The following is a 22,286-nucleotide window of genomic DNA, read 5'->3' as shown; positions in this document are numbered from 1 at the left end:
GACTATTATTTCAGACCAACCTGGGGATTATAAAGTTAGTAATACACGCCACTCTATTTAGGTCTTGGACTTACCAGCATTATTATTTACTGTTTGTTTTGCCGCAAGGCACTGGACATGAAAGAAATAAAAACAAACCTTTGCACCTGGATTACAATTGTCTGTTCTTTGATCTCCTGCACCTGCACACTATTAACCACTTTGCCACAGACCCGTATTCATGGAATTTAGAGCTGAGCCCCCTGAAATGTATTTGCTGCAGACTTTAGAATATACATCAAATAGCAGTCTAAAGCCCCTTTCACACTGGCATGCTCTACCCAAGTCGGAACTACCCGGGTCAGGACCCGATGTCATGTGGGTCGGCTATGCGATTTCACACTGCTTTTGATAAAGCAAGTTTGACCTGTGTGACAGACGCAAGTAAACAATATGCATATCAATGCCCCAGAAGCAGCTTGTTACCAACGCTTCCATCAAAGCTTCTCTGGATTGAACCATCGGCCCAAATGTTGATTAGAGCAAATGTTTCTTCATCCCTGCTGCAATCTGGCTCATGGTGTGTCTCAAGCACAAAAATATGGCTAAACAGAATGAACAAAAACGTTCATATTTGGAAGTGCAACCTTCATGCATGCCTGACTCTTTGTTATTTCGTCGGTTGTCATGCGTTTTGTCTCACTCAACCCGGGTCAATGCATGTCAGGAGGCTGTGTGGTCCAGTGGTTAAAGAAAAGGGCTTGTAACCAGGAGGTCCCCAGTTCAAATCCCACCTCAGCCAGACTCATTGTGTGACCCTGAGCAAGTCACTTAACCTCCTTGTGCTCCGTCTTTCGGGTGAGACGTAGTTGTAAGTGACTCTGCAGCTGATGCATAGTTTACACACCCTAGTCTCTGTAAGTCGCCTTGGATAAAGGCGTCTGCTAAATAAACAAATAATAATAATAATAAAACCCACATCCTGAGGTGGGTCACTGGGATCCGGGTTAACCTGGGTACGACCCAGGTATGTGGTTTCACACTACACAGGATTGTAACCCGGGTAGCCAGAACCTGGGTCCAGACCCGGGTAGAAGTGACAGTGTGAAAAGAGTTTTGAAAGGCGGGTATGTGTAACTAAAAAAAAAAAAAAAAGGACAACCTTTAAGACTTTATTAATAAATGTAGGCTTAATCACTTAATAATATTTAAAACAATTGTTCATAGAAATAGATTTAGCTTAAAAAAGAGCTGTGTTTTGTCTATGCTTGAGAATGTGGAATGCCCCTTGACTGCGTTTAAAAGAAAGGCATGGATGGATAATGTTCAACTTCAGACTGCAGTAGTTAGACAAGTTCTGGTTACGGTATCTGTTATCTGTAAGGTGAAACTATTTTAAAAGGTGATTATTGCATTAATATTAGATTTTATTGTACACATTACAGTAAGCAATACATCTACGTATCAAACATTTATTTACAATTTTTTTTTTTTTGTCAAGTACACAAAATTATTCCCCCGAATAATTTCCACCTGTTTCTTTCATGATAGTGTGTGTGTGCTGGGTTAGGGTTATAGGGTTAACAACCCCCATCCCCATCCCCACCCCCACCCCCACCCCATGTAAATCATCACTGTTTTGCTGAGCACACCGATGCTATTTTGTACTTAAAAAAGGTGATACAATCGCAAAACAGGGATGATTTACAATTACACTGTTTCTGACCAGGACAAAAAAATTCAGTTGTTTCCTCAGAATATGAACTAAACTACGCGCGAAATATTTACTTCCGAGTGGTGTTATCTTGCATAGTTCGTTTTGATTATGAAGCATCTCATGGTTGTTTTTCTGTTTTATATTTTCCCTTTTTAAATTAGGAGCAACGTATCATAGTCTATCATTCTACCAAATAATAAAGTGGAATAGTTGTACGCCTCTGTCTTACGTAGGTATTCACTTCAATTCAGGCCACTAAGATTTCAGTTTACAAAAGCTCCCTTATTTTGAAAACTCAATGTTCACAAGTATGCTGAACCCGCTTTCACAGTAGCGTTGCTCGCTGCAAAACAGTATCCAGTGCGAGGAGTAGTTTTTAGGTTTTCATTTCAGCAACAGTTCTTCCTGTACCAAATGTAGCTCAATGTCACCGATCGACCCTGTGACGGTTACCATGGTGATCAGCCTAAGTCACGTGAACAGGACTTGAGTGACTGCGAGTTATTTTGCTTAAACATCAATAAGATTAGTAAATGGACAAAGAAGAAGCGGGGAGGCGGGAAAGGTATTAAAATACAAAGAAAAAAAAAAATATGTACCTTTAACAATCGTTTAAAAAAAGTCAAAATATAAAATTACCTTGACACAATGTTTTGCCGGTACCCTAGTACCTGCAAAAAATGTTTTACCGGTACGCATTACTGGGCCGTACCGGTTTATCTCTGGTGGTTGTGCCCCTCAATCCTGCACACAGTTAATTATAGTTCCACGTACAGACAGAACAAAGTCGGGCGTAGGAATAGTAATTATATATCCTGTCAAACGGTTATTTTTAACTTTATTGCGCGTCAGCGGAGCTGCTGATAGGTTTTGTTGCACTTGCAGCGCAGAAGAACAAGACTGACATACATGTTTTCACTTGTTGTACTTGCTGTAACCACAACTTGTCGCTACGAACTGTATACCAGTTTCGTTTTGTTCGTAGGATTCTTGGGCTCAGATTACGATTTAGAACACACCCACCCACCAGCACTGTTTTGACAGTGAGTGACTAGGAAGTCGGGGTCTGAGAAGACAGAAGTTGTGTGACACAAGGTAAGAATACATTTACGGAACTACTGTGCTTTTTGCACGATATCTTCACGTTTAACTATTTCTTTTTACATAATATAAACTTCTTTGTTTTTAAAATATGTATATGACAATTCGTAGTTGCGAACATTTGCAGTTTTCACAGTATTTAACTCGAAAAACAACTGGCGCGGACAAGGGGACCGTTCTGCAAAATGTTAACATTTGGCCTGAGCTTCCGTCCGGGCATGCTTTACGACTTAGAGACTTTTTTTGTTTGTTTGTTGAAAAACGGTAGAGCTGGATCCTGTTTCTGTGCTTAATACTACGCTTTGGGTTGTTTTGGCGGCGTGGTACCGTATAGCCAGACCCAGGAAATCAACATTTTAAAAATAAAGTAGAACATTATTTGTAATATATGTAATGAGACATACTATTTGTTTTTAGAGTCCTGCATTGTTACATTCACATTATGCAGCAACATGGACGTCCTCTTCATTAGTGTTCATTTTTATTCTTTAGGGCAATTGTATATCTCCCAAATGCTCGTCTCTTGTAACACTTTTAGTTGTAAAATACACCTTATGTTGCATGGAGAATATGGAAACCTTTGTGGTGTACTGTACTTCAAACAGGACCGAACAAGGCACAGTAAAGCACAGTAAAGCACAAACCAATATATAGGATATACAGTGCTGCAGTTATCTGAGTTTTCTATATTTAAAACGTGTATTTTGTTAAATCCGATATAGGCCTACTGTGCGTTTTATTGTTTAAAAACCCTAATAAAAATGTACAAAAAGTATATGCTGTATATTGTACACGATTTACTATACGAATTATTGCCTCCTTTATTGCAGTTAATTCAGTGTAGTACTGTATAATGGACACTTTATAAATATTTACTGCAAACTATTCCTCACAAAACATCACATCAAATGATGCATGGTCTAGAGAGCGCACAGCAGTGGTTCCTTACTATTTTGGTTCCATAGAATTTGGATTCTGGTGGTCTTCCAGAATGAATTCTTCACTGCATAAATATCAGGAAGCATTAATATTTATACATGCATATTATTGTATTAATGTATTTGTTTTAGGGCTGTCAAGCGATTAAAAAAATTAATCGTGATTAATCTCGCGATTAAAATAACATTTTTTTTTTTAGTTAATCTCGGTTTTAATCGCATATTAAATTGACACAATTACTACATCCATGTAATTTAAATTTGTTTTATTACTTGTGCTATTATTATTATTATTATTATTATTATTATTATTATTATTATTATTATTATTATTATTGTTATAATTATTATCCTTAACTGTAAATAAAATCATTTAAAATGTATATGTACCTATTTAATCAGGAAATGTACCCATTGAGACCGTCACCAAAATTTACTAGGGGGAATCATTTAGAAATTACAAATACAACCAACACAATAAAACGTGCGGTTCAAGCTTGATCAGGAAACAGAATACATTTTTTAAATACAATTATAGATATGTAGCTACAGTAAGCATTTCTAGGAAATTAAATGTTAATTGTGAAGAGAACATAAAAAACGTTGTCATCGTATCCAAAAACTGCAAACTAAGAAGAAAATGGGTAGGCTTTACATACTACGTGTAAAAAATAAAGCCTACTCCAGTGGGCTTGGAAATGTGGGTGGGCAATGACCAAAGGTATGACGTCACAGGAAATAGTTTACATTTAAAAAATGATTTAAATCAGTTAAAACCCTGAATAAATCAAATATTTCCCCTGTAAATCAATTTAAAATGTTTACATATATCCACAGTGAATACACTTTAAAAAGCCAAACCAGCGAGAACACAGTAATATTACATTTTAAGCAATTATGAAGTAAAATTAAAGTTAGTAAATGACTTACCATTGCCTAGTTAGTATCTACTTGTCTTCCGCTCCACCTTGCAGGATAAGGCGTTCCGCTTGCTGTTAAATATTGCAATTATATGTAGTCATACTCCAGAGAATCGAATGTTCTTCAGCGATTTGTCAGTATTGAGGCTCACAACAGCTGTATTAATCCTGTTCATGGTGTGCAGATGGTTATTGGGGTCAAAACCTTTAAGTGCGTGCATATTTGTATATACAAATATGCAAGTGACAGTAATCTAAAACTTAAATTAGTGTTGGATATTTTTTCCCGACAGTCGATTTGCGCTTTACTTGTTGAACGAAGATGAAACTTCAGCTTTATTCATATTAACGTTGTACAAAATACATGCCAGTTCTGTAGACTTCCTCTATTACCGAATGTGTCCGATTGTGGCAAGCATACAGACGCGGCTTTCATGAGGTCAGGTGTGTCATTTTGCAAGCGGCTGTTCAATTCGCAAAGTTGACAGTCTAAAATATGATTCCACATTCCTCTCAATTCTTCATTAGAGTGCTCCCTGTTTCACTTTCCCAAAGATGAAGTAACAAACTAATCATCCAGTCGATTTGGTAATTTTCTCTGACATTTATTTTCACTTGTTGCCATTTCTACTGCTGAAGTAGATATAAATTAATAACTTGCAGATACCTGTCCATTGTCTTTAAAAACAAAATTATAAGGACTAATTTGTTTTGCCACATTGACTGCTGCACTACTACTAATTAGTCTGTAAGTTTGCTTGAAGAACTTCACATTTAAAATAAAGTTGGAATATTGAAACATCTGGGACTTTCAAAAGATCCGCGTCAGCTGGCTCACAAGCTGTCAGTCAAACACGGCTTGCACATGATTCGTTGTGTGAGTGGAAGATCCCACCCAAACATAGCATCACAATAACTACTTTGCTTTGATTGGCTAAAACATTTTTGTCCCTGCCTTCGGGGTGCACAGTTTAAAAAAAATAAAATAATAAATATGTAAATTTACTTAAACTTGGCATTCACATAGGCACAGATTTGGGTGGGACTGCGTGCTAACTGGGTATGCCCCTAGCCTACTCTTTAAAAATACTTCTCTTGATTCATGGGCTTGCACCGATCCTGAATTTGCTTTACGCAGATCAGTGATTAACTTTCTGTTTAAACAATAACTGCACAGACGCTCAATCCAGCGTTGCCGCGGCCTGGATTATGGTGTGCTGAAAGGCTCAGAACAGGAATGTGATTAACGCACGTTAAATAAATTAATCAGCAAAAAAATTCTACAATATAGAGTAGCAATTTACTGTAAATGCATTTTGAAATAGTGCAAACAATGACCATAGTAAATACAGCAGACTACTAAAATCTCTTTGAAAGTAAATACAGAATCTATGCTTATCTATAGTATTCTGCAGTCTTCCATGTGGTAGTGGTAGCATTATGTTGTACTTCAAGGTTTATAATTTGCATAAGGACCATGCTAGAATATTCTGCATTATTGTACTGCTGTACTCGTAAAAAGATTTACATATCTATGTGTTTTTACTTACTGATTTGTTAAAATTTGCATTTCAGTTTTATCTTCTGTAGTACAAAAATTGGTTCATTTACCTGTTTTATAAGGGTGCAGTAGGTTGTTGTCAGTGTGTTACCAGCTTTTTACTGTGAAGCTTTATCAAGTACAATAGTACGTTCTATAACTTTTTTATCCTGTATTTAGGTACGGTGTTTTAGCTAGCAATGTTGAAGTAAACTCCTTAAAGCAGCAGAGACGGATTACAATGCCTAAGAGAAAAGAGAAGACCTTGTCTGCGACTAACCAAAAGAAAAGATTACGGATTGAAGAGCAGGAAGGAGTAGCCGGGGATGAAGAGGATTCAGAGGACCTGGAGCAGTTTCAGCAAGAGGGATACCAGTTTTCCAGCTCGGTGGGTTGCTTTTACTTTATGCTTTTATTTTAACTGAATGCTGTTAAAAAGTTTGTTAGTCCAATGTAAAATCCCATAATAATAGATTTCATTAATGAAATTGACACATTTAAAATAAGGATACAAAAGAAACAAAAAAAATGTAACTGCGTTTTATCAGTGCTGTATATTAATCACATAAATAGACGGGGTGAGCTTAAACTTGGGTGCGCTGTTTTCTGTGGAAATGAAGTGGCTCCTTTGATTTTAAATATAAGCAAGCCTATGTGTCTTGAGTATAAGCAGCTCTGTGTGACTGAAAGTTAGCTGAAATTCAGTCTGTGGGAGCTAAGATCAATACATTTGCATTATCCTAATAAACATCAGAAGCGTATTTGGAGGCATAACATTAAAGCCATGTCGGTAGATTCCTTGTAGATTTTTATTTACATATTTACGCTAATATGCAGCATCATATTTACATTGTGCCATTTGAGATAGTAATATATACACTATGTAGCACTCCCTTTTGATTGGTCTGTACCCACATGCCAAATTTCACGTGTTAATCAAATGGCTTCCCTGACATGTATTTTATAATAAATAAAATTTGCATCTACCTTTTCCAAGTAATTTCAGTCATGGTAGGCAAGTCAGCAGATCTGATAGAGATCTGTTAGTAAGTGCTTGGCTGGCAGGTGCTTCTGTACTGTATGCAGGACTGCACAACTTACTGATGTTTCAAAAGGAGCAGTCTGAAAAGTGATTTTCAATATATTTCCACCCACAGCTTCCCTGAAGGTATTATAGGCCCTAGAGCAATATCATCTGACCCTACACTCACTGTTATGGCTTGTATTTGTAATATGGGGTTTTAATTCATTATAAAAATGAAAATTGAGATGAGTCTAGGAAAATATCTTTCTTGATTATTGCTTAAGGAATGCATTTAAATGGACAGTCCTTACCAGTAATTTATACTGATGATTGAAGCAAATACATTTATTTCCATAGTTAAGTTGCACGGTCAGTATGTAAATACAGAACAGGAAGTGCTGATCTGTTCTGGTACTTTTTCATGAATTTTACATATATACAGTACTGTGCAAAAGTTTTAGGCAGGTGTGAAAAAATGCTGTAAAGTAAGAATGCTTTTAAAAATAGACATGTTAATAGATTATATTTATCCATTGACTAAATGCAAAGTGAGTGAACAGCAGAAAAATCTAAATCAAATCCATATTTGGTGTGACCACCCTTTGCCTTCAAAACAGCATCAATTCTTCTAGGTACACTTGCACAAAGTTAGGGATTTGTAGGCATATAGTCAGGTGTATGATTAAACAATTATACCAAACAGGTGCTAATGATCATCAATTCAATATGTAGGTTGAAACACAATCATTAACTGAAACAGAAACAGCTGTGTAGGAGGAATAACACTGGGTGAGGAACAGCCAAACTCAGCTAACAAGGTGAGGTTGCTGAAGACAGTTTATTGTCAAAAGTCATACACTATGGCAAGACTGAGCACAGCAACAAGACACAAGGTAGTTATACTGCATCGGCAATGTCTCTCCCAGGCAGAAATTTCAAGGCAGACAGGGGTTTCCAGATGTGCTGTCCAAGCTCTTTTGAAGAAGCACAAAGAAACGGGCAACGTTGAGGACCGTAGACGCAGTGGTCGGCCAAGGAAACTTACTGCAGCAGATGAAAGCCACATCACGCTTACTTCTCTTCGCAATCGGAAGATGTCCAGCAGTGCCATCAGCTCAGAATTGGCAGAAAACAGTGGGACCCTGGTACACCCATCTACTGTCCGGAGAAGTCTGGTCAGAAGTGGCCTTCATGGAAGACTTGCGGCCAAAAAGCCATACCTCCAACGTGGAAACAAGGCCAAGCGACTCAACTATGCACGAAAACACAGGAACTGGGGTTCAGAAAAATGGCAGCATGTGCCCTGGACTGATGAGTCAAAATTTGAAATATTTGGCTGTAGCAGAAGGCAGTTTGTTCGCCGAAGGGCTGGAGAGCGGTACACGAATGAGTGTCTGCAGGCAACAGTGAAGCATGGTGTAGGATCCTTGCAAGTTTGGGGCTGCATTTCTGCAAATGGAGTTGGGGATTTGGTCAGAATTAATGGTCTCCTCAATGCTGAGAAGTACAGGCAAATACTTATCCATCATGCAATACCATCAGGGAGGCATCTGATTGGCCCCAAATTTATTCTGCAGCATGACAACGACCCCAAACATACAGTGAAAGTCGTTAAGAACTATCTTCAGCGTAAAGAAGAACAAGGAGTCCTGGAAGTGATGGTATGACCCCCACAGAGCCCTGATCTCAACATCATCGAGTCTGTCTGGGATTACATGAAGAGAGAGAAGCAACTGAGGCTGCCTAAATCCACAGAAGAACTGTGGTTAGTTCTCCAAGATGTTTGGGCCAACCTACCTGCCGAGTTCCTTCAAAAACTGTGTGCAAGTGTACCTAGAAGAATTGATGCTGTTTTGAAGGCAAAGGGTGGTCACACCAAATATTGATTTGATGTAGATTTTTCTTCTGTTCACTCACTTTGCAAATTGTTAATTGATAAATATAAACTATTAACATGTCTATTTTTGAAAGCATTCTTACTTTACTGCATTTTTTCACACCTGCCTAAAAGTTTTGCACAGTACTGTATATAGTGTGTGTGTATGCAGGGGTGAAATTCTCAACAAAAAGTGTAGGTACTCGTATGCACAGCCGGGTGTAAACATTTTAAAAATTGAGACAATTTGAGTGCCAATGAATACATACTTAAAAAATGTATATATATATTGGTACACAATACATTTATGAATTCAAAATAAGCCTTAAAAAATAAGTGATGATAAATCATAACCAATAAACAAGGAAGCTGAAAATACTGAAAGCTTTGTTTGTATCCTCTGCATGTATCACTGTCATGTACTGTAGTATGACACTTAAGTTAAACCTTAAATGACAAGCATTAAGACATATTACTCTATGCAGTAATTGATGTAGAGAGGGAGTTTTGTTTCAAGATATCCTAAAAAAAGAGATGATGTTATAAAAATGGTATAAAAAAACAACTTTGCTATGAAAAAATGATACAAAAAGGTCCAAGTCAAACAATGCATAATAGCGGCTAAATACACCTGAAATGTATTATGAAACAGGCTACTAATTATGTACTTGGCCATTTTAATCTCCATATTATTCTCTGAAATCATCCCCATACTTCCCAGACCCTGGGAACTCACCTACAACAGGACCTGGCCATGCTACAATTGCAGCCTTGGATTAGAACATATATCCCTGTTTCTTTTATTTATTTTGTACTTATTACTTATCTTACAACATATCTGTTGTGTTTCTGTGTAGATTGATTACCATGATCTATTCCAGAAAAATATTTTTTCAGGCAGAAACAGTATAAAACTTGCTCTTATTGTATTACTTGTATTGTAACGCTTGAAATGTTTTTGCTCACTGTTTTGGAACATACTAGGATCGCAACAAAACAAAACGTTGATTACTATGCTTAACATGTACCTTGCAAGTTGGGCTAGTGTTTTGAAATGCATGAAGCACACCTCTATCTGTATCCCGATCCCGCTTACCAAAATCTGAAGCTGTACTTTGATCCTGTTTTTTTATGTTATTGTTAATCCCTACTGTCCAACACATCACTTGCCATTTTAGAAAATTCTGGCAATGTGGGAAATCTGTGCAAGGCAAAACGCGTTATAATTATTTGTAATATTTATCAACTATGTAATTTATGGCAAAGACTGATGTGGATTTTTGCCTTCAAATCAATGTGCAGCAGTGTTCGTTTAGAATATTTCAAATAGTTTCTCCGCCACACTAAAGAAAATAATTATTACTTCATAATAATAATAATTACTCCATACTGCTGTTTTCACGTTACACTGGTAAAGGCTTCTGTCGTTGATTAACAAATGAGCAGTAACACAAAGCGAAATGGGCAGAGATTTGTGAAAATGAAATCTGATCAGAATGAAAGGTCGGCCAATCAACATGCAGTGATTATGCTGACCTTAATAGTGGCCAATAGCAGCTAACAGAAACAGTAGTAATATGAGGAAACAGAATGCAAGCAGCACGAACTGTGGTGAATGAAAGCACATTTGAGAAACGTTGCATTGTGGACTGTGCGAGTGGATGGAATGCATGAAAAGCAGATTAAATAAGTCCCGGTACCCAGTACCGGTGACTACCGGCAGAATTTCACCCCTGTATATATGTATGTATGTATGTGTGTGTATTGTAATCAGACAGGGAGGGAGTTAAAAGCCTACCTCAGTCTGTTCTAGGCTGATGTGTGTGAAGAAGCCTGACTGTGCGCGTGTGTACTGCTGTAGTAAAACGATAACGTGAAAAGCCTTTTTGTGCATCCCTTGTTAAGAATGGAGCTGATTCCTGCCCATTCGTCTCGAGACCAAGCTTCCCGGCTTGCCGTCCTCTCAAAGGGAAGGCTTCAATGTCGTCTTCGGGGGACATCTTGTTCAACACTTGCTTTAACCGAATAGTAGCCTGAGCAGGTTTCGGTGGAGGCTTTGTCCTAGGCTCTTCATAATTGTAAGTCGTTGTTCTCGGGCCTCCATGAGCAGTGCTTCATGCTGCTGATTTGTTTCTTGCTGCGCCTGTAGGGTGGCTTGTTGGAGCTCCTGTATCTTGCGGGTACAATCTTATTGTGCTGCTGTAGCAGACACCAGTGCCCCAACTAATTCATCATGGTCTGCCATCGTGTCCGTCTTGTATTCTTTAAGAAGTCGGGGTAATGTACCTTTATTTTGGCTACAGATTTGGCATCCCACTACTACCACCATATGTAAACGAGTCGAGACTCACTCAGATTCGTAGCCCCTTTAATATTATGACCCAGGACACAGAAGTGGATTTTTAAGTGCAGAAGCGCTATTTTTAATTAACAAAAATAAACAAACACGAAAACAAAAACCTAGCTCTGTTCGAGCACTAACTATCACCCACTGGAACCTATCTAATAAGCCAGACAGCTAAACTGTTTACCGGCATAAAATGAAACCAGAAAAACACCGTTTTCAGACAACACAAAAAGGCTTTTCACGTTATCTTTTTACTACAGCAGTACACACGTGCACAGTCTGGCTTCTTCACACACATCAGCCTAGAACAGACTGACTGCACGCCTTTTAAACCCTGCACCTGGCACTAATTTACAGTAATTACCAAGTGCGGCTGACAATTAACAGTAATACAATTAATTAAACAATAAACAAGCATGATCTGGCAGGGAGGCTTTTAACTCCCTCCCTGCCTGATTATAAAATATGTATATATATATATATATATATATATATATATATATATATATATATATATATTACAGGAATCATTATTAAGAAAGTGGGCACTTTAATGCACTCCTTGTTGTTTTTGTATGCACAGTTCCGAGAAACAAACAAACAAAAAAAATAATAAATTGAGTGAATAGAAGCTTCAGTTAACAAAGTGAGAACTGCCAATACAAAATTGTGAAATCAAGTTCACTGCAAAGACCGTCATAAAGACAAAAATATGTTGTAGTGAAGTGCATGTGGGTGTTTTATGGTTGAATAGACATAACAAATAATGATGGTATACTGACCCATCTGGACAAAAAAGCTGAATATATGTAAATGTAACTTTCCCTTTTAATTATTTCTGTTACATTGTGTGGTTGTACAACCTGATGGTTGCATTTTCTTTATTTGAAAGATGTACTGATAAAGATGAAAAAAATAAACAAATTATTATTGGCCTGTGTGTTTTTCTTATTTCTTAGAGCTTGGGAGAGATTGGGATTGTCGAAAGCATATCTCTGAAGAACTTTATGTGCCATTCTTTGTTGGGGCCGTTTGAGTTTGGGTCAAATGTGAACTTTATTATTGGAAACAATGGAAGTAAGTTAAAGAAACCTTACCTTAATTTAGATATTAAAAACACTGTTAATTATAGGTCTTAAGAGAGAGGTGAACAAAAATTTAAACCTGTTTGCCTCCCTTTTCTTTTCACTTACATTCTGTGATCATTTTCTGGGATTTTATATTATATCAACGGACAATGGGCTATGTTTATTTTAATGTATAAAAAAAGACTGTTACTCAATCTCTGGGATATGCACATTAGTCTAGCTAACTGCACTAAGAGTTGTCATTGGAAATGCTTTACATTTATTAATAGATAGATAATGTATCTTTGTAACTGTTCACTGTATTTTTAGGTGGAAAAAGCGCCATACTAACAGCTCTTATTGTTGGTCTTGGAGGAAAGGCAACTACTACAAACCGGGGGTTATCTCTGAAGGGATTTGTGAAACATGGACAAAGGTGAATTTTATCACTCCGAGTAGAGTGCAGGATGCGCCCTATAGCCTGGAGGTCACTGGTTTGAGTCCAGGCTATTCTATTGCCGACCGTAGACAGGAGCTCCCAGAAGGCGGCGCATGATTGGCCGAGCGCCGCCCGGGGGTGGGGGTGGGGCTTAGGTCAGTCAGGGTGTCCTCGGCTCACCACGCACCAGCGACCCCTGTAGTCTGGCCAGGCGCCTGCAGGCTTGCCTGTAAACTGCCCAGAGCTGCGTTGTCCTCCAAAGCTGTAGCTCTGAGGTGGCTGCACGGTGAGCCTGCAGGTGAAAAAAAGGGGTCTGCTGATGGCACATGCTTCGGAGGACAGCGTGTGTTCATCTTCGCCGCTCCCGAGTCAGCGCGGGGGTGGCAGTGGTAAACTGAGACTAAAAATAATTGGATATGCCAAATTGGGAGAAAATAATAAAATAATTGGCGATTACTAAATTAAAAAATGTTATGCTTTAGTATTTTAATCTGCTTGGAAAGTCGTGGTTTATTGGGATACAATCTTATCAGAGGGATGTATTGGTCTTTTGATATATATTGTTTTTGAAATTTAACAATTAACCCATGCAGCCAAATTGGTAGTATGCTCCATCTTGAAAACTTCATAAAGATGTGATTGCACCATGGTAAACTGCAAAAGTATGCAAATTTATAAAGGTTACTTAATCCTTTGTTGCTTTTACATGTAGTTCTGCAGATATCACAATACGTTTGAGAAACAGAGGAACAGATGCCTTCAAAGGTGATGTCTATGGTGACTCCATTATTATAGAGCAGCGCATCACATGCGATGGGAGCCGGACATGCAAGATAAAGAGCAAGCTAGGTAATGTATATGTTTATTCCAAGTATTTAGTCTTTGCATCTAGATGAAGTCCACAACTATGTTTCTTATGTAAACATAGATTTAGGAAAATGGTAATTTTTCTGACTCTTTTAAAGATCATATATTTATGTTAGTGCTGGGGCAAACACAAGATTTTCATGTTCGGATGTTTGCTCATAATTTAAATATTTGTTTGGATATTCGTTTGTTTTTCAAAAAGTAATAAAAGCCATTCTATTGCTTTGAACGCAGGCAGAGACAGCATAGCAGCAGGGGCAGGGGGCATGGCCGTGGCCCCCTGTGTGTGTACCTTTAGTTTACAGCAAAACCTTACAATGTGTAACACGTTAAAATAGAAAAATATCCCAGGAGTAAAGAATACGTTGTGTAGGACTTACTTTACCCCAGTGAATTAACTACAAAACAAAGGATGCCAAATAGCAGTGTGGCAATGTGCCCTGCCCCTGTGTGCATATTATGTGTTGTATGTTGTGTGCGTGTGTTAATGTTGGTGTATAGTCATTGGTACACGGGATATAAACGGGTCTGTGTTTCACGTGTGATTTAAAAAGGTAGATTTATATTTAGGCACGAGGAGGGCACAAATCACTTCACGTGCTGGTTAAATGTAATATGTGAGCACGGGGTTGCACAGAATTAATTCACGTGCTGGGATTCAAGTGAATAATTAATTAGTAATTGAATCCCAGCACAACAGTATATATAGATGCACATTTCATTCAGTCGGGGTTAGGTGTTCAGTGAGTGGAGAACGGGATTGGAGACGGAGGTAAAGATGATAATAATAATAATAATAATAATAATAATAATAATAATAATAATAATAATAGTTAAATCTGCTCACCGTGTTTTGTCTGTGTAGTACGTTTTGTTTGTCTATTTATTTTGGCCTCAAGTGCCGTGTCCTGTGTTTTTGTTGTTTCAAACCTTTTATTTTCTGTTTTGTTTATTAAATGCTGAGCGAAAGCATTCGCTCAGCTTCACCAAACCACACCTCTCTGTCTGTTTATTTCCTGCTTCTGGTCTGACGCCACCCACTCCGGCCGTCTTTGTGACAAGCAGTTCAAGTTAAACGTTGTTTTGTTTATTCCTGAAATAAATAGTACATAAAGTTGACACCACATTTTATTTGATTTTCATTCCTTGACATTGCAGTTTCTTCTCAGTAAACATTGGCCATAGACACATTTTCATAAACTAATAACACAAGGTTTACTTATGTCTTTTTGTAACTGAACAAGCAAACGAAAACTGAAATATAAACTTTAGACACTTCAAATAAAACAAACATGGAAATAGCGTTGTAAAATTAAGGTGAAAAAAACTCACCGTTTTGCTGCTTGTTTATTACATTCCACATAACAGAAAGTTGCAACAAAAAATATATAGTATCCGGGCTGGAAGTTAACTTTTAGGCAGTAGTGAGGATTTGCTACCTGCCTGGAAAGTCGGTAGCAAAATGGTCTTATTCGGTAGTTTTTTATTCGACTCTATATAATTATATATAAAAATAATTTTAAAAATAAACACCTACCTACTGCTTTAAATAGACTGAATAACCCAAACTATCTTGTCAAAATGTATTTAGTTTTTTCCTTAAGTTCTACAAGAATGCAACCATATCTGTCATCTAATGATTTGATATGCTATCAGTACGGTTAACCAGGTTATGTTTCGGTGCAAATTAAGTGGTACGAAATTACTTCAGCTGTTGACTGAGATTCCGGTAACTAACAAATCATATACACCTATAAATAAATGCAGCGATTTAAAAAAAAAAAAAAAAAAAAGCTGTTTTGAAAATGAAAGCTAATTCCACCTAACTGCAACAAAGGGTACGTTTTGACCTCGGAACACATTACTGAAGGAAGGTTCGAACCTTCGATGGTGCTCATTTGCATAATTTATTGGTGACATCACCATAGCTACTTGTTTATATTTGATTGAAAATCCTATTATTTTACAGGGAATCCATATAAATGGAGTAAAACATTCACATGTAGTTTAAAAATACGTTATACATAACAGTAGTCATGTTTTTATAATTTAAATAAATACAATTACGTTTATTTACACGTAATTGATGCTGCTTGCGATCTGTACAGTAAGCTTGCATTGCAGCACCACCAACTGCAGCAGACAAAGCTTTATTTAACAGTCACTGCTCCAAGCAGGTTATAAGTCACATTTTAATATTAATAATACTAATCATTATATGAACTTATGCTTGTCAAGTGGCTCCAGAGATTGGTTATGCCTCCATGATACGAGTCGCTTGCACAGTCTGCCTTCAGCTTTTTTTTTTGTTGTCTGGGCATTTAACAAAAAAATCCCAAACAGCAGAGGGGTTTCGAGACATTTCTTTCAATACAGCTTATGCAACGCTTTGCTGTCGATATGGCGAATGAAGAAATTAAAGGTTTGCCACTGGATAACATGAGCTGGATAGGGGAGGGGCAGACGGTGCAATTAAAATTGTTAGTGTTAGCGGATATTTTGTATGTTTCATAAATATTCTACCATAGCACTTCTCTTACACCATCTTGTACACTAGGTATTCAGTACATATTTTACTGCAGCAATACAGCCACTAGAGCTATGAGCCCACTTCTTTGGATACTATACCCTGCTTCAGTTGTACGTAATGTATAACGATGTGGTAGCGGATTTTATTAACAACTTTTGTTTACGTAATATGCATTATACAAATCAAAAGATCAAATTTTGCATGTGAGTGACATTTAATGTGTGATTTGTAGTATTCACACATTGTCAAACAGTTTCTGTTAATAGGAAGAGAAAAAAAAGAAAAAACGCTGGGTTTGTTTTATTAAAGTGACAATAGTTAGCTCTGTGTGTGTGTGTGTATATATGCAGTGGCGCAGCGGACTAAGGTCGTGTGCTCTATATATATATATATATATATATATATATATATATATATATAAAGCGCACGTTTCGCTAGTTAAACTGGAGAAGTACACAAGGTAGTGATAATCTATTATAAAATCAATTTTATATAGCACCTTTCATAGTGGACCACCATCACAAAGCGCTTAAAATGAAAACAGATAGACAAATTAATGCACCTCAATATTGTATGTCTTCAATTCTTCATACTGATAAAACAAGGAAGACATTACTTGAATCATGGTAATGTTAAAGCTAGCTGTTTGCTCTTGTTGTTTTTTTTTTTTTTTTTTGGCAATTTTACTTTTGGTCTATAAAATAAACTTCATACATTTAAATTGTATCCACGTTCTTCTGTAGTACTGTAGGTATTTGTACTCCACTGTCCAATACAATTTTCATTGTCGGTCTTGGGAAGCTCTATTAGCAATGGAGTCCCGCATTATGAAAGATATTAATAATGTACGTATGTTTCATATACTGCAGCTTAAGGTATCAGAAAAATACTACTGCTTAAGAAAACTAGTAGCAAAGAGTTTTGGGTAGCAAAATGCTACCAAATATACGTTAACTTCGAGCCTTGATAATATATATCGTGCTTGCCTTTTTTCTGTCCCATCAGATTCTGGCTCGCTCTAAAGCAGCACAATGCATTTTTGTCCCAGATGGCTTTCCATAGAGATCACTATGTGTGCATGTGCATAATCTGGTTTGTTTACTTTTTGCTGTCTAAAACTTTTAAGTAGAGGCTCAAGAGCTGCTCTGTTGATCCTGTGTTTATATATATATATATATATATATATATATATATATATATATATATATATATATCACATATCACACTGAGCTCTTCTTCATTTGCCATGCACAAATTCTGCTGAGGTGCAAGGTATTTTTGTCATTTGTAGCGAATACGAGCACCTGATTTTTGTATCCGAATACATGTCAAAAAATATTTGTTCGAATATTCTGATGTTTTGCCCTGCACTAATTTATGTATACATTTCCATTCATTTTATACAGATTATGTATAATATTTGTCTAATAAAGTTCAATGTCACATACTGTAAAGCCATAAATATTTGCGACCAGAATAGTTGCCGAATTACACCCATGAAACCTATTTTGCTCCAGAAATGTTGGCGACCTGTTGCAATCAGAAGTATGTATTGTTTGTGGAATTTGATATTCGTTCCAAATATTTTTTTTAACTTTAACTTTGTTGTTTTTTAAAATGCATGCCAAAACTCTACAAATTCAAATGTTGTTGTTATTATTAACTTGTACAAACTGCCAATATTTTCCGTTGCAGGGCAAGTTGTTTCAACTAAAAAAGAGGAGCTCACTGCAATACTGGACCATTTCAATATACAGGTAACATTGAGGGCGTGTCTGTGTGTGCAGACTGATCATTTACTGCTTCTTGTCAATGTACTGTACTGTACTGTATGTGTTATATATATATAGATATATATATATATATATATATATATATATATATATATATATATATATTACCCACTGGAAATTTATAATTTCTAGAAATTTCTCAAACAAATAATTAGAAGAAAAATCTTTTGTAGCAAAAGTTTTGCTTTTGTGGATGAGAAAAGAAGTTACAAGAAATAGATGTCTATAAATATTTATTTCAGCAATTTCTTTGCAAAACTCCAAAAATTCTAATTAAAAGGTATACATACCCTGACAAGGAAAATTTAAATTAATAGCTAGGCACCTTTAGCAATAATAACCTATTTTAAACAATTAGGATATTTGTCAATGAGCTTTTGGCATGATTCTTTAGTGATTTTTGACCATTCTTCAACGCAAAATTGTTCCAGTTCATTCAAATTCCGAGGACTTCTCTTGTGCACAGCCTTCTTCAACTCATACCATCGGATTTAGATCGGGACTTTGACTAGGCCATTCCAGAACCTTGATTTTATTCTTCTTTACCCATTCTTATGTGTGCTTTGGATCATTGTTTTGTTGGAATGTCCAATTGCGCTTTAAATCAGGTTTTGTAGTGGAGGGTTTCAGATGATTGGCCAATACCTTTTGGTATCCTATGGAATCCATTTTATATAATTATAATTTATTTATTAGCAGACGCCCTTATCCAGGGCGACTTACAAGATATCACATTATTTTTACATACAATTACCCATTTATACAGTTGGGTTTTTACTGGAGCAATCTAGGTAAAGTACCTTGCTCAAGGGTACAGCAGCAGTGTCCCCACCGGGGATTGAACCCATGACCCTCCGGTCAAGAGTCCAGAGCCCTAACCACTACTCCACACTGCTGCCCATTTTACCGTTTATTGGAACTAAATCTCCTGTGCCATTAGAGGAAAAACATCCCCATAGACGTTTATTACCACCTCCGTGCTTGACAGTAGGTATGGTCTACTTTTCTTTGTACACCTCATCACCTATCAACATGACCAAATAGTTCGATTTTTGTTTTATCACTCCACAAAACCTTTGACCAGAAATGCCGTTTTGCAAACTTTTTTTTTTTATAAATTTAGTTGTTGCCAATTGTTTTTATTATTTTCTCCCAATTTGGAATGGCCAATTATTATTTGAAGCTCAGCTCACCGCTACCACCCCTGCGCTGACTCGGGAGGGCAAAGACGAACACATGCTGTCCTCTGAAGCGTGCGCCGTCAGCCAACCGCTTTTTTTAACACTGCGGACTCACCATGCAGCCACCCAAGAGCTACAGCATCGGAGGACAACGCAGCTCTCGGGCAGCTTACAGGCAAGCCTGCAGGTGCCTTGCCAGTCTACTGGGGTCGCTGGTGCGCGGTGAGACAAGGACACCCTGGCCGACCCACTCCACGCGGAGCGCCTTTACCGGATGCGCCACTCGGGAGCCCGAGTCTTGTACTTCTTGATAATTGAATGCTTGGAAATCTTGTATCCTTCTCCAGCTTTATGACAATAAGTAATTTTCTGCCTAAGGTCTTCAGATAGCTCTTTACTTTTTCACATATTGACTTATTGGTAATGACAGCAATCATCCTATGCCTAATACTCTTATGTTTATACTCTCTAAGAATGTTCACCTACAATCCAGCATTTTCTAGACTTTTCCAGAATTAGATTCTGCATTATCATATTGAAATTTCTAGCACCTTGTAGACAATACTATCCTAGCATCAAAGGGTAAAATACTTTTGAATTAGCATTTTTGGAGTTTTGCAAAAAAATTGTAGACATCTATTTCTTGTAACTTTTTTTCGTAGCCACAAGATTTTTCCTAAATTTTTTGGTTTGAGAAATTTCTGGAAATTTATTAATTTCCATTGGGGTATGTAAACTTTTGACTACAACTGTATATATTAGAGGTCGGCAAGGGTAGAAAATCCGGAACCAGGTACTTACCTTGAAAAATACCCGGACACCTGGATCTTGTTTGGGTAATGATTAAAAAAACACAAAAAACCCCACATATATTAATGTTTTAAGTGCATGATACATATTTAAATACTATATAGACCCTTTGGATGTGTAGACTTGTGTATCCTTTTTAAGTACTGGAAACATCGAAATAATAATGGTAATAATAATAGTAATAATAAAACGTCTCGGTTTGAACACAGTTATTAATGTTAAATGCACTGCATGCTGTGTGATTCTTTGCGACATCTATTGCCGTATTCCGCTGTTGTTTTAAAACATGGCATCTAGCAAAGGAGCCTTGTGTGAAATTTCTTTACCAAAGCAGGAGCAAATGGATTTTGCCAAGGAAATATTTCATTCAAAGGAGGAAGCACAAATATATTTTTATTTAACCCAAAACAAAATAGGTCAGTGTTTTGTAAGTGTAATGTTTTTCTCATACTTACGTAATTGTGTACCTACTCATTTTGGAGTGCATGCTTTTTCTTTCTTAATCTATTTCATTAACACTGCTCACAATACTGTATTTATTTATTTATTTGTTTGTTTATTTTTAAATAAAGGCTCCTTATTTGATCTTTTTGAGAAGAAACTATATCTGCGCAATCATGTAGATAAAGCATTCTGTATTCAGGGCCGTAGCCAGCCATGAAAAATCACCAAGGCACTTATGTATAGTAAGTTACAGTGTCTATCGGGGACAACCCCCCCACCTCCCTGCCCCCCCACCTAAAATTACCTAATAATATTCAAAATTACACGATTGCTAGAATTGTTAAAATTTGCATAAACTGGGTTGCTAAACTGCAGTTTACAAGCCACTTCCACTAGCCATTTAGCATTGGAATAATGAGCTGGGTTCGCTAAACTGCGGGCTACCGGAGTGTATTATTCCTTATTAGGCTGATATCTACTTCATTAATCAACGTTATTACAGTACTTTGCCTCACCTTGTAAAAAAGTCAATATATATATATATATATATATATATATATATATATATATATATATATATATATATATATATATATATATATATATATAAATATGTTATTCTTCCCCCAAGCTGCCACTCGTAACACACATTGTGCTCCCAAACACTAGTATTTTGTGATGCTATATAGGTGGTAGAATCAAATACAGTACTTAATGTGAAAATCATGATTAAACAGCAAGGATTGACTGTATATATCCGTGCAGAGCTCTAGAAATGCCTTTATGTTACATAATATGGGCCATATTTTCAAAGCGTTTACATCAGTATTTAATGAATTCGCTATTTATTTAACAGAGAAAAATGTATATTAATGTTACCAAATGAGAAACAAACAACTTGAGGGTGCTTAGGAGACTTTTGTATTATAGTGTCTACTTGTTTGGTGTGTTTTTCTTCATACAAAAAATAGGAGTTACTGTAATTAAAGACTGCAGTAAATGCTTTGAAACTATAGCCCTATGTGTTTCAGTATCAGTTTAACAAAGTCGACATTTTTATATTTTATAGGTGGATAATCCAGTCTCCATTTTAAACCAAGAGATGAGCAAACAATTTTTACATTCTAAAAGTGAAGCAGATAAATATAAGGTGAGTTATTGTTTTTCTCATTCTTAAAAACCTGTCAAAATTTGTGACACTGTATCAGATCATGGATATATATTGACCTTGTCCATTCATCCACATGGATGTCACACTTTTTTATATTTTTATATGTACATACTGTGGATGTAGGCCCTGGTGATTTACTTTTTCTGACACTGGTAGCTCTAATTTAGTATTTTTGGTGATGGAGTGTGGCTGTGATCTTGAGGCCGTTCCAATGTTTGAAACATGAAAACATTATCAAAATTATTAACAGACTACAGGCCGGACCAAATCAATCCCCGACCGCTCTTGCGAAAGAGTGTTTTTGCGATAATATCGCTAGTTTCCATATCGCATTTTCTTTATCACGAAACAAAAACTAGCCATTTCCAATCCGCGAAAGGGGTGGAGAGAAGTTTTGCAGGAGTAGGAAGGACTGCCGAAAGCAACATGAAAACAGCTGTTGACCAATCCCCAGCCGGTATTTGTGACCTTTTGAAGGGGCGGTAACAAGCGAAAAGGCAGGAAAAAAATTAAATAAAAATCTGTGTTGTACTACTGTTTCT

General features: G+C 36.8%; 1 protein-coding gene across 1 annotated transcript in view; it reads left to right on the top strand.

Annotated features, from left to right (window-relative positions):
• The first annotated feature begins 2,141 nt into the window (after positions 1 to 2,141).
• Positions 2,142 to 22,286, top strand: part of smc6 (structural maintenance of chromosomes 6) — a 64,324-nt gene continuing 44,179 nt past the window's right edge. Inside the window, exons 1-8 of the mRNA XM_034005060.3 lie at positions 2,142 to 2,261; positions 2,682 to 2,791; positions 6,376 to 6,583; positions 12,402 to 12,519; positions 12,840 to 12,945; positions 13,661 to 13,797; positions 18,041 to 18,102; positions 21,643 to 21,723. Of these exons, the coding sequence (XP_033860951.1) occupies positions 6,437 to 6,583; positions 12,402 to 12,519; positions 12,840 to 12,945; positions 13,661 to 13,797; positions 18,041 to 18,102; positions 21,643 to 21,723 (651 nt within the window). The 5' untranslated portion in view covers positions 2,142 to 2,261; positions 2,682 to 2,791; positions 6,376 to 6,436. The remainder of the gene's footprint in view (positions 2,262 to 2,681; positions 2,792 to 6,375; positions 6,584 to 12,401; positions 12,520 to 12,839; positions 12,946 to 13,660; positions 13,798 to 18,040; positions 18,103 to 21,642; positions 21,724 to 22,286) is intronic.

This window comes from Acipenser ruthenus, chromosome 5 (genome assembly GCF_902713425.1).
Source record: "Acipenser ruthenus chromosome 5, fAciRut3.2 maternal haplotype, whole genome shotgun sequence".
In the NCBI taxonomy this organism is placed as follows: Eukaryota; Metazoa; Chordata; class Actinopteri; order Acipenseriformes; family Acipenseridae; genus Acipenser; species Acipenser ruthenus.
This window is presented reverse-complemented; position numbering and strand designations above follow the sequence as displayed.